Source organism: Larimichthys crocea, chromosome XIII, assembly GCF_000972845.2.
Source record: "Larimichthys crocea isolate SSNF chromosome XIII, L_crocea_2.0, whole genome shotgun sequence".
NCBI classification, from domain to species: domain Eukaryota; kingdom Metazoa; phylum Chordata; class Actinopteri; family Sciaenidae; genus Larimichthys; species Larimichthys crocea.
Window position 1 is genome coordinate 24,446,171 of NC_040023.1, and position 17,689 is coordinate 24,463,859.

General features: G+C 42.9%; 1 protein-coding gene across 3 annotated transcripts in view; it reads right to left on the reverse strand.

Annotated features, from left to right (window-relative positions):
• Positions 1 to 443: 443 nt before the first annotated feature.
• The window catches only part of LOC104918401 (zinc finger protein 516), a 44,611-nt gene continuing 27,365 nt past the window's right edge, over positions 444 to 17,689 (reverse strand). For 2 of the 3 annotated variants that reach the window (XM_019264942.2, XM_019264941.2), the window contains exons 2-5: positions 14,760 to 17,095; positions 9,956 to 11,311; positions 6,104 to 6,208; positions 444 to 696 (exon numbers count right to left, since the gene is read on the reverse strand). In XM_019264942.2, the coding sequence (XP_019120487.2) occupies positions 497 to 696; positions 6,104 to 6,208; positions 9,956 to 11,311; positions 14,760 to 16,521 (3,423 nt within the window). In that variant the 5' untranslated portion in view covers positions 16,522 to 17,095 and the 3' untranslated portion in view covers positions 444 to 496. Of the gene's footprint in view, positions 697 to 3,442; positions 3,514 to 6,103; positions 6,209 to 9,955; positions 11,312 to 14,759; positions 17,096 to 17,689 lie in introns of all 3 variants that reach the window. The other variant, XM_010730145.3, reaches the window with a different exon arrangement.

Consider the following 17,689-nt stretch of genomic DNA (forward strand, 5'->3'; position numbering starts at 1 on the left):
TCTTTTGCCAATGATGGATCTTTTGCTTCTCTTGGTATTCTTTAGCGTGAAGTTAAGACGACCAAGGAAAGCAAAAGATGAATCATCGGCGAGTCCAGCTTTCCCGCTGAGGAGACACTTTATATATCGTTCTTCATCTCTTCTGCGTGGAGGAAACGTCCGGCCTGTGTGCACACCTGACACCTGAATTTCTAGCTGCAGAATTTCACCATTTCTATTAGTGGATAAGACACTCTTCTGTGCTGCAGCCCTCCCACACTGTGATTTCAAAATTGCCTAACACGGCTTTAACTAGCTTCTCATTTTGAAAAGAAAAACAAAAAAAACTACAAGAGCCTTCATTGTAGAAAATTCGTCTAACTTCATTAAAGGATGCAGAAGAGACGCTCAAGAAGTCAAGTACTACTTCCAATCCAATGGTGATGGTGTTTTTTCAGGTTCTGTGATTCCCTGACTAGTCTGGTCCAAAGATCCAGATCGCAGTCTATCAGATGGTCTACTGTTGTTGTTGTTGTGGCGTCGGTGGGTGTTTGGCAGCCAGCGCTCCATGCTCCTCCTGGCTCAGTAACAAGCTCCTCGTATCTGGGTACTGGCTGTTGTCAAAAGGCATATGGTGGACACTCTGGACGTGCGTCTTTAGGTTCCCTTTCTGAGAGGCTCGGTATGGGCAGAGCTGGCAGCAGAATGGCCTCTCCCCTGAGGAACACACACACACACACAATACACACATTAAGTTGAAAGGTCAGGTGGAGGCCAGAGAGGACGTCATGCACAGGTAGAGGACAAAAGAATTTTGTATATGCAGGGGATTTAACAAGACACGACGATGTAAACCATGGACGAGACTCGTTGCAGCGGCAACAGAAAGGAGGCGAAACAAGCGAACACTCACACAAACATAAACCAAGACACATGATGGCATTCAGCTAGAAACAGGGAAACATTATGCGGGTCAAGAGCAGCATTCACATTTAATTTTTTACACCTAATTTCCCTTAAAAAGTTAACTTTGTTTCTCCATCCTGACCCAGATGGACTAACTCTTTCTCTTTTCTTTCCTGCCATCTGGAGAAGAGCGCCACACATCCGCTGTCTGAACAGTCCTACTTTTGTCTCCATGTATTTCTCTCAATCACCTGGGCCACCCTCTGCCCCCTTGCACACACAGACACACACACACACACACTTATTCACACACACACACACACACACACACACACACACACACACACACCCTATAGTCTCTCTTCTAATTAGACTGACCTACAATGGCACAGACACCTCGGCAAAAATATAAAAAAATAATAAAAGAATAAGCAACACACACCTGAACAAAACAAATGAGATTGCCATTTAATTGCACCTAATTATCATTTTGATAAATGGAAGAGTATCAAAGCGGGAAAACAAATGACTCCCCGTGCCCCTCCCGCACCCTTCTCCCTAAAGAAGAAACAAGGAAATATAGCTGTTATCATACATCATCAGAAACACAACGGAGAGAGAGGAAGAGGCGGGGGTGAGGAAGAGAGAGAGAGAGAGAGAGAGAGAGAGAGATAAAAACAAAAAAAGGTATAATTAATCACAGAAAAAAAATTAAAAAAAAAAAAAAAACAGCTGGAGAGACGGCGAGGGTGAGACGTGAGAGGAAAACGAGAACCTCCACGACATCGTCCTGCGAGGAAACATCGCTGACGGAACCGGTGCACTACATTATACTAAAGGTTATCGTCACCGTAAAGCAGCGTCAACACTACATCTAATTGGACCCCTCTGCCGCGCCTGCTCCCATCATTCATAGTGTGCGGTAAATCTGAGTCCATGTGGGTGTGTGAGTGTGTGATTAATTAAGATGGAGGCGCAGCGTGTAGAACCCAGCTCTCTCCGAATGTCAAAGCAGAAAAGATTTACTCCTCTGTTCCCTCTCCTCTGTCTCGACGCTTGTCTCTATGACTAACTTTGAAAACTCTGAAAAGACATTAAACAAATGGCATGTTTGTGTGAGAGCACGTTTACACTTGCACCAAAGTGGTAATCCTCAGCGCTATCTTTTTCTTATTTCTAACAGAGTAAAGAATTATTTTTATCCGCCTTTTATTTTCTCATCTTGTTGATTCATGTTTAGGTCTATAAAATCAGTCAGAAATGCCCATAACTTTTTCCTAAACCACAGGATGATGTCAGCAAATGTCTTATTAGACACAAACACATTCACAAAGCAGCAGCAAATTCTCACATTGAGAAGCTAAAATCAGTAAATTTTGCTCTAAAAGTAAATTATAGTGCCAATAATAATCAACTAAATGTTTCATCAACTCACCCTTTCAGCTTTAGTCTCTATTTTTGATTCTAGGCGCTCAGTGTAATGATCTTTTCCCACTGCACTTCCTAGAAATGTATCTTAAGCCATGCAATCTTCACCTCACATGCAGACATTTCCAGCTGAAACACATCGCAGACCTCATGTCAAAGTGCTTAACACTAGTTAAGTTGTTGCTCACAGCCAAAAATAAAACCATGTCCTTTTTTTTTTTTTCACCCGTTTTGCATCGCAGTGACACATTGAAACAAACGTAATTGTTATTAAGTGACAGTTATGCTCTGTCTGCAGTTTGCAGCTGTGAATGTTTGCACATAAAATCACTCCTGTTGCTAATTACCAGCACGCCGTTCTTTAGATGTATATTCCAAATAAGCCGGAAACAGAGAACAAGCGCTGTGTGTGTATTTGGGATATTTGTTCTCAGGTATCTGATGAAACTGTCGCTATTCCTGTCTGTGAATATTTTCTGAACTTGTTAGAGTGAATTGCTGTTGTTTTATCAGTTTGTGACAGAAAGAAGGATATATAACATGGAAATTAAATCAAAATGTGCCAGTCGGTTACACGGTTACAATTTGATTGCATATATTTAAAAGTGTAAATTCAGTCCAATGATAAAACCACAATTGTGCAATACAAAGAAGTGATTCTATCATATACTGAAAGTACAAAAAAAAAAAAAACTACAGTATGTGCGTCTGATTTCATCCAAAAAGGCGTTGAGGCAAATTCACAAGCGTCAGATTGCTTATTCTCAATTAATAAAAGAACCACTAACCCTCCAAGTGTAATTAAAACAACAAAAGTCACCAAAAATTGAAGTTTTCCCGAAACAAAACCGAAGCTATTCAATGAGACACCTGTGCTTTGTATACTGGATATGAATGCTGATGTCAGGTGTGATCCAGCAGCGTGTGAGAATGCCAGGTGTTAATGGCAGGTGCAGAGGGTGCCACATGTGACTGTTGTACAAAGAAGAAAAAAAAACACTCACAAAAGGATGGGGGTGAGGGATTGACACAGAAACGCACACACACATGCAGAGGTGAGACAATAATAATAAGAAGAAACATGCAGAAGCGATGAGGGAGCCCAGTGGTTAGCCAACGTGCCACATACTTGTTTGGGAGCTTCAGAAGCGGTGGTGTGAGCGTCAGTACCTCTGTGGAGTCCGTTAAAATCAAACCCAACTGTGGGGGGAGAAGGAGGAGGAGGGGGGGAGAGGGATAAGGAGGAGGAGGAGGAGGAGGAGGAGGAGGAAGGGGGGGAGGAGGGCATTCGGTTAAAAGCTCTACCAGATCCACACAAGCATTTTTTTTTTTTTTTCCCACCACCACCCGCACACAGTAGCGTTTGCCACCAGCACCCTTGCTAATAGAGGGGGGCTGGCAGTGATGATGATGGTGATGATGGTGGTGATGATGATGGTGATGGAACCTGGTGGAGGCAAGTCAGTGATTTAATATGACGCATGTTAATAGAGGCCTTAGGGTGGCTGGCCTTTTCTGCGTGTGCACGTCCATGCTGAAGACAACCGTCGGTGACAACATTAATTACAGCCTCGGCGAGTGTTTACAGACTCTATGCATGGTTGTGTGTCTGTGTGTGTGTTCATGCAGTTTGTGTGTGCGTGTGTGTGTTTACAATACGGCTTGGGGGGAAGCCGAGCGCTGCATCACTTACCATTTGGCCTCTGTCACTTAGAATCACTGGCTGTGCCACATATCATTCACACTCTCTATAAAGAAGCTACTTATCTCACTGTCTGCTGTGATCACTGCCGGCCCGGCTGATGGACATGACAGGACAGGAGAGGGAGGGAGGAGGAGGAGGAGGAGGAGGAGGAGGGAGAAATGAAGAGGGACAGAGGCTGTGGAGAGGAGAGGAGCAAAAGAAGGACATAGAGGGCGAGAGAAAAGGTGAGATGACAGGAAACAAGAGAGGAAAGGAGAGAGAAAGAGGGGGGGGGAAAGAAGAGGAGAGACTAGAGGTGTTCAGATGAAGAGGAAAAGACAGAGGATGAGGAGAGTGCAGAAAACTAATACAAAAGAGGAAATGGAGAGGTGCAAATGTGAGATGAGAGGATATGAGGAAGAAAAGGAAGAGGGGGAGAGAGAGGGCAGGGGAGAGGGGAAAAAGTGAGATGAAAAGAAGCAAGAAAGGAAAGGAAAGAAAAGAAAAGGAAAGGAAAGGAAAGGAAGGGAAAGGAAAGGAAAGGAAAGGAAAGGAAAGGAGAGGAAGGGAAAGGAAGGGAAAGGAAGGGAAAGGGAAAGGAAAGGAAAGGAAAGGAAAGGAAAGGAAAGGAAAGGAAAGGAAAGGAAAGGAAAGGAAAGGGCTCTAACAAAAGTAGGGAAAGTAGCGGAAAGGCAGTATGTCTAGATCAAGCTGTTTAGTGAATGGCATCAGGACACATGCAAATGGATTCATAAGGCTGGCGTGGACAAATGCTCATCTGCCTCATTAGAATGCGCAATTCCATCTCTCTAATTGACATGTGATTAATAATGTATACAATTTGTCACAGGTCAGTATCTGGAGCAAATCATGTTTCAGTTTAAAAAATAGAGACAGCTGCCCAGCCCAGGGCGGGGAAGGACTCACAGACTGGCTGTCACACTCAACTGAACAAAATGATCTGTTTTGATTTATTTTGGAGAAAGCAGGAACGTAGCGGACGTATGGAGAGTCAGACGATGAAATATTGTTGAAAATGTGAATCCCCATGCATATATTCTCTATATCTCATGTGAGTGTTTCTGGGTGAATAAATAGCTGCGAGGGTGATGCTGTGTGTGCACAGGTGGCAAGGGAAATGAGTGACTGTTGAAGGAGTGGCCAAAAAAAATTGGGCACATCTTGTATTACATGAATAACAAGTAGCTAATAAGGCTGTTCTACAGGTTAGAGCAGGACGCTGGACTTCTCGTACATATAGTAGAGTAAATTGCATCTGCTGTTTCTTCTGTGCTGAGGTTGTTTGTCTATGTCTGTCACACCTTTCCCTTTTAAATAATTTACACTTTTTGTGCTGCGCTTGCAACTTGATTATCAACCATTTTTTACCCCAAAACTCATTTAATTACTGCATATGACTTTAAAACTCATGTTAAAGTACTTATTGTCAGAACTCTAAAAACAAATTGTTCTATTTAGGGTCCTGGAGACCCTATTCAATAGCACAAAATGTCTCATGTTGTCTTATCACCTGTATACTTACATGACTTTTTATTAAAATGTCTCATATGTCTGCTATACAGAAAATGTTGCAAAGTACTGTACGTTTCTTTGCCTGTAAGTGAAATTTTGGGAAACAAAGGCAATGTACATAATATCTGCAACATGATATTGAATGCATAGCCCCTATATATCATATATAAATCATAACATATTTCCTTGTTTGGTCTAATGCCAAAGTTTCATGCTCATTTTTAGATTTCTGTCACCTTGATCAAATGCATAAGCTCAGTTGTGGTAAATAAAAAGGTTACCAGTTACATTCAATTTTACAAATTGAGTTTTAATAAAGCCAGTAGAAAAGAAAATACTATTAAAATGGAAAATGGTTAATTAGTATTATCATTGTAATTAGTATTATCATTTGTGCACATACAACAGACTGTGAGGCCCCAACCATAAGGAAGTAAAGACAATTTCATCAAAACATATGGGTTAAAAGTTGACACATACAGATAGTATTCATGTTTAGGGACGTTCATGTACGTATGGAATTTGTGTTCCTTTGAGTGTGTTTGTGTGTCATTGTGTAATGGCTGTATTTACCTGTATGGGATCTCATATGAGTGCGCAGGTGGCTGGGCTGACTGAAACTCTTCCCGCACTCATGGCAGAAATATTGTCCCTGCCGCATGAGAGACCTCAGCATCCCTGATTACACACGAGAAAGAGAAACACAATTAAACAGAGTGCTAAAGAGCAAAGCTACAAAACATGGCAGGTTCAACTGATGACACGCCGGTCAAAACAGAGGTACAATATCAACTCTGTTTGTTGCAGTGCACCAAATTTTACAATCCACCATTTTATTTGAGTTTCTAAATTCTAAGAGTGAATTGTATGTGTGTGTTTATAATACCCTGTGCAATTTCTGCAAATAATAACACAATGCAAGGCATGACAATTTACAGACGCTATAATGAATGTTGTGTGACTGTCACCATTCATATTTGTCAAAAATCTGGATGTACGTTGTACAGAGTGTTTATTCTTAGATCACACATGAGTTGAAGCAACTATTGAATATTAATTCATATCACAAAACTTAAATTACAACTTTCTTAACAAACCTATTTATTATCACAGCAACAATGTTTTGTGAAATTTGGTCTTGATCAGTTGTTCACTCTCTTGAAGAAACATGAATTCGAAAGCACTTTTTGGCACTACGAAAAGAAAGTTGACAATTTAAATGTTCACGCACAAATGTGTCCTAAAATCACATACAGTATTATTTGATTTCCCACGTGAGATTTCACGTGTCTATTTCTGTGAAGAGTGCCGGACATCAGCATCAGTTTATTCCGAAGCAGAAGATATTTTCTCGTGGGAGTGTTTGTGGAGATTGAATGAAGACGTAAAGGTCAGTAATGGGCAGAAAGTGAGTGGGAGTACATAAGCATAGAGCCTGGCTGGAGCGGTGGAGGTAGGTAGCGTCAGTAGTGGACTCGCGCAGGCATCATTAGTATGTCTAATGTGTCATTATGAGCGGCTAGCTCCAGGGGCTGGACTGCAGCTGTCACACAGCATCATCTCAGAGGCTGACAGCCAGACACACACAGCACACACACACAGCGCATAAATTACAGGCAATTAAAACGCCCCGGCTGTGATGTGCCCGCTCCGCTGCCCGTGTGTCACATGTCAGGTGTGTGTGTGCCTGCATGTGTATGTGTTTCGAGAGTTGTATATATGTGTGTTTGGTCAGAGGGTGGCTCACATTGGCTACGTTTACACACACATGTATACACACACACACACAATGACGACACAAGACTACATGCACAAGTCAGCTTTACATGTTAATGACTTTAAATAGCATGACTTGTTGAATTTCGATGACTTCAAAAGTCATAAAACCCTGTCATGTGACATGACACGACTACATGAGAAAATCAGGAACACTCTTGATTAAACGATTAAGTTAACTTTCTTGCCCTTTCAGTACAAAAGTTTGTCCTTCTGTGTTCACATCTGATACAACAAGATGAATTTGCAACATTTTCCTGAAGTTCCTGACAAGAATTTGGTTGAACTTTACATAAAAATCATGACACTTGAATATTATTTTGAAAACCTCAAATTTCCTGGACAACATAACTTGTACTTCTTGGTCCAGTTTATTAATACATGTTCTGACAAGAGCATAATTGCATTTGAATTTTCAACTTTTTAAATTATGTTTTTAATAGAGCGAGCCCAATAAATCAGTCAGCCCAACATTTTGGCCGCTATTACTGCAGATATATCAGCCAATAAGGAAAAAGAAATGGGACTACAGATATACCAAACTAGGTTAGGCATAATTTAGAAAAAATGTTTGTATTACACAGTTTGTCCATCAGAGCACTGACTGGTTACTGATCTTAATCAAGATTTCTGGTTATGTGCATATGTAAAAAATACTTCTAACCAATATATCCCTATCAAATGATTTTTTTATATCAATATCTGCCTTAAAAATGCATTTTTGTTGCACTTTGATTTTTAATGCTAAATAGACTTTTTAAAGGCAATTTACAAACAAAGAGAAACTGGCAAAACCAGGCAATTTCTAACACAGTTAATGAGAGTTCTGAAACTGTAATGAGGCAGTATAAGAAAAATGCCACAAGGAAATTAATTGTTAAGGGACATGAAGCCCAACTGTGTTTGGCAAAGCAGACAGAGTGCATACTGAACGGTTAAAGGAGTGGCCGCTCAGCATTAAGAAACCTGTTGTTACACGGTGAGATTAACTGGAATGACTTTATCTTATACATTACATTTTTAGGACCCCTTACTCATGTTATAATCATGTTGTTGTTTTTTTGGTTCTGGTCTGCATGTAAATGAGTTTACATCATTTGAAGCCACAGGGACACCAGCAAGAGGTAAAAGCATTTAAAGATGGATCCATTTGATGACACTGTGACCACTACACACATGCATACACACACACACATGCACTCCTATGACCTCTCTCGCTGACAGATAACTAGCCTGGGGGTTTGGGGGTGCCTTTGGTAAAGGGGATGCTTGTTGCACAAACCCCCAATAGACACATCAACCCCTCCCCCAAGCACTGAAGCTGGTATATACCTGGGCAGTGCCCAGTTGTTGTGTGTATGTTTGTGTGAGTGTATGTGTGGCAAATGTGGGTGGTGTTGGAGGGACGCGGCAGAACAGGGAGGACAGAGAGGCGGAGAAGATGACAGAAAGTGTCTCTGGCAGCCCGACTGCTGGCCTCTGGATACTCTACTTCCACTATGGGCCGCCAGCCCTTCTCACTGATGCACTAATGAAAGACAAGACAGAGCTGGACGGAGAACACAAGCAGACACACACACACTCATACACATATTACACAGAGAAATGGGAGAAAGACTCAGTTGCTCAAAAAAGGTCACTTTATAGCATGTGACTCAAAGGGCTAAGGCAGATCGTGACGATATGCGCCTGGACGGGTGACAGCGATGTCATGCGTCTGCTCTGGGGCTGTTGTCTTTGACCCCTGGCTCCATACAGCCCCACTTGACCTTAGAGACACAACTGAAAATGGGCAAATAATGTGGATGTTCGGTAATGACCATTTCCAAAGCAGCTGGTGGGGTAATTATTCTGTCTCATCTCTCTCTTTGCCTCTTATGTTCCCTCTCTCTCTGTTTTGCCTCCCTCCATTCGCATCTGTGCGATTCTCTCGTCAGGCAGAGCTGTGACCTAAACAGTTTGTGACAGCTTTCTGGGAGAGTGGAGCTGGAGACTAGGCATGCCTCGCAGACTTGAGAGTAGCAAAGGTTCTCTCACGTCTTTCACAGTAAAATAAAAACACACACACACACACACTCCTATTGCATCTAAAAACCCAAGCGCATATGGACACACATGCACAGACGCACGCTGCCCCAGATAAAGCCTTTTATCATACCTCACAAACATGCAAGCACGCATGTTTGTGCCCATTTAATGGACACCTCTTCATTATTTAAAACCTTGTCAGAATTGGGGAGTTTATGTGTCTGTCAATCACTTTCTGCCAGATGGCGAGCTGAGAGAGAGAGTGTCAGTGTCTGTAAGAGGGTAAATACGTAAACCTGCTTGAGTATGATGCATACTTTAAGTGTGTATCTATGTGGCTGCGGGTGTCTTTTCCTGGTTTAGTTTGTCAGGTTTACCCACTTCCAATCATAAGGGCTCAAAATAAGATGCTCAGTTACTGGAAAACATTTCTCTTCAACTCCTGACATTTGGCATTTTCTCCACAGCAAAAGTCCTCTGGGCATTTTGTATTTGAGCTGATGAAGGATTTCACAAGAGTTTCTCCAAAGAGAACCTCTTTTGAATGATGATATTGCAAAGACAAAACAAAACGTTACACATGTCAATCAATCAAAAACTGGAGTAAGAATTGCTCCCTACCAGTAGGATCCAGCAGTGCATTGGCTGCACCCCACCGGTGGTAGAGGGCAGCCAGTTCATTGGGGCTGTAGTTTTTGAGGAAGCTAAGGATGTCAGTCGGCATCTCGGGTGTCTCTGCGATTGGCTCGTGCTTCACATCTCCACGAGCATCTGAAGGCAAAGACGAAGAGGAGGAGGAAGAGGAGGAGGAATTCAGCAGAGTGCTTCCGTGTGCTTGGGAGACTCCGTAGTTGTGTCCTGCTGTGGAGCTATGGGTAATGGTGCTGGGCCTCGTAGCATTAGCTCGGATCTGGCTGTGGGAGTTGGGAAGCGGCTGATGAGGGGAACCCCTAGCTCGGCTGTACTCTGCTAGGCCATGTTTGCTGGACAACATGAAGCCCAGACCCTCTTGAGGCATCATATAGCGGTCAGAAATTCGGGATGCTGTAGCAGAGCTGGGGCTTGGGGCTGAGGAACGTGAGAGGGCACCAGTGCTCTTCTCCAAGGAGCTGGATGAAGGCAATGAACCTCCCCGAGGGTAAATATCCACTTTGGGTCTGAAGCGAGGCTGATGACTCTGGTCCTCCACGTGCCTGACACTGCTGCTGGTGCTGCTGCTTGGCCGGACGGGGACTCTCCCAGCATGGGTGCCTGAGGTGGATGAAGAGCCCTTGGATAAGGAGGAGGAGGGAGTAGAGGATGATGATGATGATGACGACGACGATGATGATGACGGCATGGCTGCACTACTGGCTGGTTTGTTCTTTTTTAGAACCTCGCTGGAGTAAGTTGGCGGCCGGGTACGTTGTGCACGCATCAGTGGAGGCAGTGGTGGACACTCCTTTCCTTCCAGGACTGGCGGGGGACCGGTGCGTCTCCTGGAAGATAAGAAGTTGTCCCTGGAGCCCTTGGAGTTGTTTTTCAGGGCCCATTTGGGAGCAAGATTGGAGCTATTGCTGTTGATGCGGTGAGCCACAGTCTGATGCATCCAGAGCACCTCTGGGTAGCGAGTGGAATGAGAGCAGAAGGAGCACTTATGGCTAAGGAGGCTCTTCCTGTCCAGGTTTAGGGAGGCTATGCCCCTGCAGCCCTCAGCCCTCACACATAGATCCACAGGGGTCATGCTAGGATCAAGTGGGGAGGATCGTGCTGAAAGGTAAGCAGAAGGGGATGCAGAGTTGTTCAACCCCTGAAGAAGAGCTTTCTTCAGCTTGGGATAACCACTGGGGGTGCCTCTGTCTGAGCTGGAGCTGGGGCTAGGAATAGGGCTGGGTCTATCTTCAGGGACAACCGGGTGTTGGACACGAACATGAGTCGAATAGGTCTTCAAGTCTGTGGCGACAAAGTCACAAAGGCTGCAGATGTATGGTCTCTCATCTGTAGGAAAGAGAAATGACAACATAAAGGTCAATGCATGCAAAAGAAAATCATCTAGATTATACTCTTCTCTACTACCAGCTATAAAACAGAGCTCATTACATCTGAGCCAGATTCATCTTGATGTAGTTTTGGTGAACAGCCACTAGGCTGCAGTATTGGCCAGCATTCCCATATCTCCTCTTTTGATTTAAAAAATCCTGACATCAAATTATTATTTGACAATTACAAGGATAATTAACATATCAACACAAAAATAAACAATGAATAATTGTATCATATCGTTGTTAGATATTGTCTCAAACATCTGATATTGATTTGAAGATACAAAGTGACCCTGCAATAGATAGTTCAGATGTTTAAGTTCTATAAGGAGAGGTGCTGATTCATCTCTGTGATGATTGTAGGAATGCATTTATACTATTAATCACAAATGACAAGAAGTTCAATAAACACCTTTTTGGTACATAAAATTGGATATTATGAATCTTACATAAAAAGCTGGTTTATTTATAGTACTGGGATTGCATTGGATTGCACGTGTTTACTGCATTGAGCCTATATTTCTGTTTCCAGAAGTGCAGCTCTATAATTTCCCCACAAGATGGCGTTTGTGACCTGCCTTTCTTCTGAAGCGAATTTTACTGTCACTGGAATACTTTATGTCTCCCAGTGTCCAGTTTCAGGAAGTAGAATGAGAAAATACATCAAAAATAATAATTATGATAGTATAAGTAGTTCTATTGACACTGGACGTGTATGTGTGAATGTTAAGTAATCAAAGACAAGTTGGAATTTAGAGGTTTTGAACATTAAACTATAAAATTAGAAAGTAGCCTGGTCACAGAGCATTATATCATCTCACATACCAACACACACTACTATGATCCAACACATGAGAATTTGTAAGTAGTACACACTCTCCACCACCCTACTATTGTTCACAATACCACCAGTAATCTGCCATCTGTTTTTCATTTGGCTTCCTGTTGGCAACACTGGCCAACATACACGGCTCAAACTCTGCCAAGGTGAAGCCCCAGGGCTGGGCAGTTTAGTGGGGAAGGTGGTTATACTAATGTCTCCTGTTTATTGGTCTTTTATGAATCAATTATTAAGCAGTAAGTGTCACAGGAATTGAAGCAAGTAATCTAACATTGTGATTGCCAATAGCTTGTCATGCAAATTATTCTTATTGCCCTTCCAAATGCATCAATCCGATCCTGAATCAGACTTGTACTTGTCAGTCTTGCACATGCACACAAACATAGAAACACACACTAACAAACATAAACCCTACCCAGCAGGAGTGAAAGAGTGAGGTAATTAAGACATAGTGCTGACGGTCTGTCACTGCAGTAAGTCTTGTAAAGGATAAAGTAAACAACATACAGTACATATCCTTGAGACAAACTAACTATCTATGAAACCTTGCAACTGAAACCTACAAAAGTAACCCCAATTTCACACTTGCATAAGAGCTGTTCAAAAGAATGCGCAGATGTCAGCTCTCACCAGGAGTGAAACTGAACGGAAAAATGCACACAGTTGTAGATGTGCACCATGCAAAGCTTCAATAACCACAGCTGCGTGAACGTTTTTATTTGTTACGATACTTGCACAATAATTACCACGCTATCAATCTATAATTAATTATAAGCAATTTGTCTAAAAGCCTATAATGCTGGTATGTGCATGCACCCTGTCACCTTTGATTTGCATTCCCAAAAAGTAGCTAAATGGCTGTAAGGGACATCAGAGCGTTTGCCACTAGAGTGTCCTCTGAGTGTCTCTTTCCCCATTGCCTGCATCCCTCTCCATCGGGAGGTGACTCTATAAATAACCAATCCCTCAGACATCAGGCAGCCTGGCTGGCTCAATGGTAAGAAGAGTGGATGAGAGACAGTGGAGGTGTCACAGGAGCTAACCTTCGAGATTAGGAAAGAGTCAGAGGGGACTGAGAGGAAAGATATAGAGAAAAATGAAGGAGAAGCCTTCAGATCTGGACAAAAATATACTTTTGGATAACACTGAATTCTTATCATTTTTATATAAGCTGACATTGTCATCAACAGATTCTTTCATATTTTACCATTTCTCTTGATGTTACAGGTTTTGTATCTGACCAATTATATACAGTACATTTGTATACAGTGCATATATTGAGCTAACATGATCTTGTATCCTAAAATGCAATTCCTGAAACCAGACACCAGGATGCAAATAGTCTGGGAGAGTGAAAACGACAGTTAACCATGCCATTTACTTTTAAAATGCAGGACTGTTATGATGCTTCATAACCAATAATTGGTTGTTATAAAACAAACAAAATCACTGAAGAGTAGAAGGAAACATGCACATGGATTTCCATGGCAAAGACATAAAAAGGAGAGCAAAAAACATATTAACACACAGATAAGGGGGGCGAGGGGAGTTTCCTGAGACAGGAAGACCTGAAATAGCACACAGCTCGATCGGGCCCGAAGAAATGTTGCTGCTATTTTTGAATGTCTGTACTCTGTACTAAGGGAGGTAATCACTACAACTCTAAGCCATCCACTGTCCCAACCTTTACAAATTGTGTTTTCAGTGAGTTTGCAAGTTAAGAGACACACACCCAAGAGATCATGAACAGGAATCCTTCCTTTCCCATATTTCAGCTGTGATTATGGGTGTTTTACCCTTGCATGGGTAGGTTTTCTTTTTTTTCTCTGCAGTGTTTATTGGTTGTGGAGGTGAAAAAATGATAGGCATTCCAAAAATGCCCTCTCCTCCACTGACATGCCACTGAAAAGAACATTTCACTTAACTGTTAGCTTTATTGCTCTGTGATACACAATAATTGCACTGTGTAAACACTCAAATCGATGTCAGAATTTTCAATGGCAGTAAAACTTTATTGACCATAGTTGGTATTTTTTTTTAAAGCAACACTATAAAAGGGCTGAAGGCAGATGTAATTTTGACATTTTGCCACATGGTGGCTCCAGCTCCCACTCCATAGAGACTGATACGATGAGGAGCTGCACCTACACAAAGCACATTTCATCAACAGATGTTTACTACAGAGTGACAGAGTCAGAGGCCTCGAGTGGGAGGCTTTAAGAAGGGCAACAGTCGTTACTGCCACTAAAAATCCTGCATATTATGTTTCTATTAGTGAATTTATATGTAAAGAATTCCTTTACTTGTATAACTGTTACATTTTCCTGTTGTTTTATGCTGGAAAGTTGAGTCAGTATCTTGAAATGGTGGTCCTAAGCAAGGACCAAAGCAGGAACAAAGGAATTTTTCTTACTTAAATTTAATTTTTGTTACCAAATTTACTACCAGCCAAATTAAAGGTAAGTTCTTCAGTGCCCTTTGAATGTTGATTTAATTATAGATCAGCATTAAAGTAAGATAGAATAAAACCAGGATATATAGGAAAATAAAGTTTTTGACTTACCTGCAATCTCTCCGGAGTTTGCAGTACCCATCTCCGAGGCCTGGTCTCCAAGGGTGGAGGCTGGTGGAGAGTCTCCATACCCAGGGGTGCTTGGCCGGCTGGGGGATCCTGACTCTGGATCACTGGTGGAGCCCCATCGTTCGTCTCTTGAAGTTCTTTCCTTATCTCCCACAGATGCTCTACCTCCGTCCTTTCTGTGGACCCGCTGGTGAACAATCATCTGGTGACGACTGCGAAACACCTTCCCACACTCAAAGCACTCGTTGGATTTGGTGGAAGCTTGCGACTGTGATGATCGCCGTCTGTCCTGGCGAGATGAAGGCCGGTACTCAGAGTCACTAAGGCTCTCTGGTGTCCGGTCCCCTGAAGTATGGCTTCCCAAACCAGAGCTGCTGCGTCGCCCTGAGCTGCGCTTCTCTTGCCCTTGCAGGACATAACGGCTGCTCTCCTTTTCAAAAACCACAGCAGCTCCAGCGAGGGCCTCTTCCCCCAGACTTCCTCCACCATAGGAGGCCTTATAACTCGGCTCCACTGGCTCAACAACCTTTCCTTTTGTAGCTAATTGCCAAGCCTGGTAACTGCAGACTGGATCTAACTCTGGGATTCTTTGACCTAGCATCTTCTTCTCAGCCTCCTCCTCTTCGTCCAAGGTACTTTCCTCAACAGGCTGGAGATTTAAGTAGTCAAGGTAACGTTTCTTAGCAGCTGGTGAATCCTCATCATCACTGAGTCTGGATTGGCTCTGGGATTTCCTGCTATAGCTGAGACTGTGGGCTTTTTCATGGGCCCTCAGACTCTCTCTGCTGTGGAACAGGTTCCCACATTTGGAACACATTTGATAGATTGATGCAACAGAGGCAGTGACAATCTCAGGATCCTGGGCTACATCATTAATGGTAGCTGGATGCTCAGATGAATCTGCTTTTGACCGTGACCTGGATTTAGTGTTGTGTGTTTTCATATGTGATTTCAGAAACCAAGCTTCACGGAACCGTCGTCCACAAATACGACAGCAGTGGTCCAGGATCCCTGCATGTTTCTTCATGTGTGACTTCAGAAACCAGGCCTGGCTAAAGACCTGGCCACAGGTCTCACAGGGAAAGGTTCCATCACTCTGGGGTTGGGGGACATCAGGTTCGGCCACAGCCTCTTCCTTGACAGTGGTCTCCTCCTCTGCGTCTGCTGTTATGTGGACCTTTTCAATATGGCTGAGGAGCTGGTCCTCTCGCAGGGCCTCATAACCACACAGGCGGCAACAGTAAGGCCTCTGGTCTGTAACAGACTTCTCTCTTTTCATGCTCCTCCCAGGCACTTTCCTCCGACTCTCCTCACCAGTATCCCCATTGATCACTCGGTTACAGGCTGAGCTGCTCTTGGTTGGACTCGTACCTCCATCGAGACCTTCTGAAACACTCATCTCCTCCTCCTCGGCCCCACCCACTTCATCCTCATTGGAGTGGTGGCTAGAGAGGGTGCCCAGTTTGTGGCTGCGAATGTGAACTTTGAGGTTGCCCTTCTGAGAAGCCCTGTGATCACAGTAGGGGCATTTGTATGGGCGAGCACCTGTGTGGCGTCTCATATGCTGCGACAAAGAGCTGAGGAACGGGAAGCTGCGTCCACAGATGTTGCAGTCAAAAGTCTCTGGGACTTTGTCATGTTCACCCTCTACCTCATTTCCAGGGTTGACCTTGTCTCCAACCAGCTTTTCCTTCTGACCTACTGCCTGGGTCTCCATCATCTCTACACTGTCTCTAGGATTCATTGTACGAACTAAACTACCCTGTCTATCTGGCCTTTCACAAGCTCAACAAAACTTGAAACTACTGCTATCTGCAGTTGCACATCTAGGGATGTCTAGTGTGCTCTGTTGGTAAGTCAAAATGCTATCTGCCTTCAATCATCCAGAGATCAAGCTGCTTACACAGCAGCTCATTTAGCACTCTCCAGTTACTGGATACAGCACCATCTATCCATCTTCATCTAGCACTGTCAATGAATTAGTGGCTCAAAATATATGTGTGCCACTGGCACCATACAAAGGAATGGAGTTTACTTTGTCATTTATTTAGATATATGTAGGAAAGTTTTAACTCTAAAATATGTCCCAGCATATATATCAAACTGAGATTTCAGTCTTTTTACTCAATTCCAGGTCATCATTTTGTCATTGGAGAGAAATCCGAGTTCTTTTCATCTGGGTAGCTTATCCACCACACTCCTTTTCATTTTATTGGCTCCTCTTCATTCTCTTCAGTTTTTAGGCACATTAGCAGCTTCCAGGTCGTATAACATTGAGCTCTCTATAGCACGGCCTGAAAGTACTGTATGTCATTCACCTGAGAACGAAAGAGAGAGAGAGAGAGAGAGTTTGGGGGAGGTGAAGTAGGGGAGGAGGGTGAGATGGGAGACAAATAACATGTCAGTAAAGCAAAAGTATTTCAAATGCACTTTCAGTTATACAGATAAGATAGCTACAGTATGTAGGTGTTGTGTGAGTATGTGTCATAAGGTAGAACTGACTAATGTCTGTGCTGTAATGAATTAAAATGTAGGTAAATCAAGACCTCCAGTTGGTGATCATAAGGCAAACAAAATCCATGCCATCTTTAGAAACACACACACACATTTGTGAGACGCTGACACACAAGCAACTTATTCAAAGTGTTAAATGAAAACGCAATTTTTTTTAAACCATCAAATCCTTTGTAACTTTAAGTTTTAGTTTATTGATAATAATTGAATTTATAAAGATTCACATCAGTATAAAATAAGTGCAGGTGGGTTATTATCCTGTATAAAATCCATGTATCTGTGGTGCTACTATGCACGTGGATGTGTGTGTGTGTGTTGTGATTGTACATGAGTCGTGTAGGGCTTGGGGGTTCTGACGCCACACTGGCTGAGTCGACACTTTACACAATCAGGGTGGG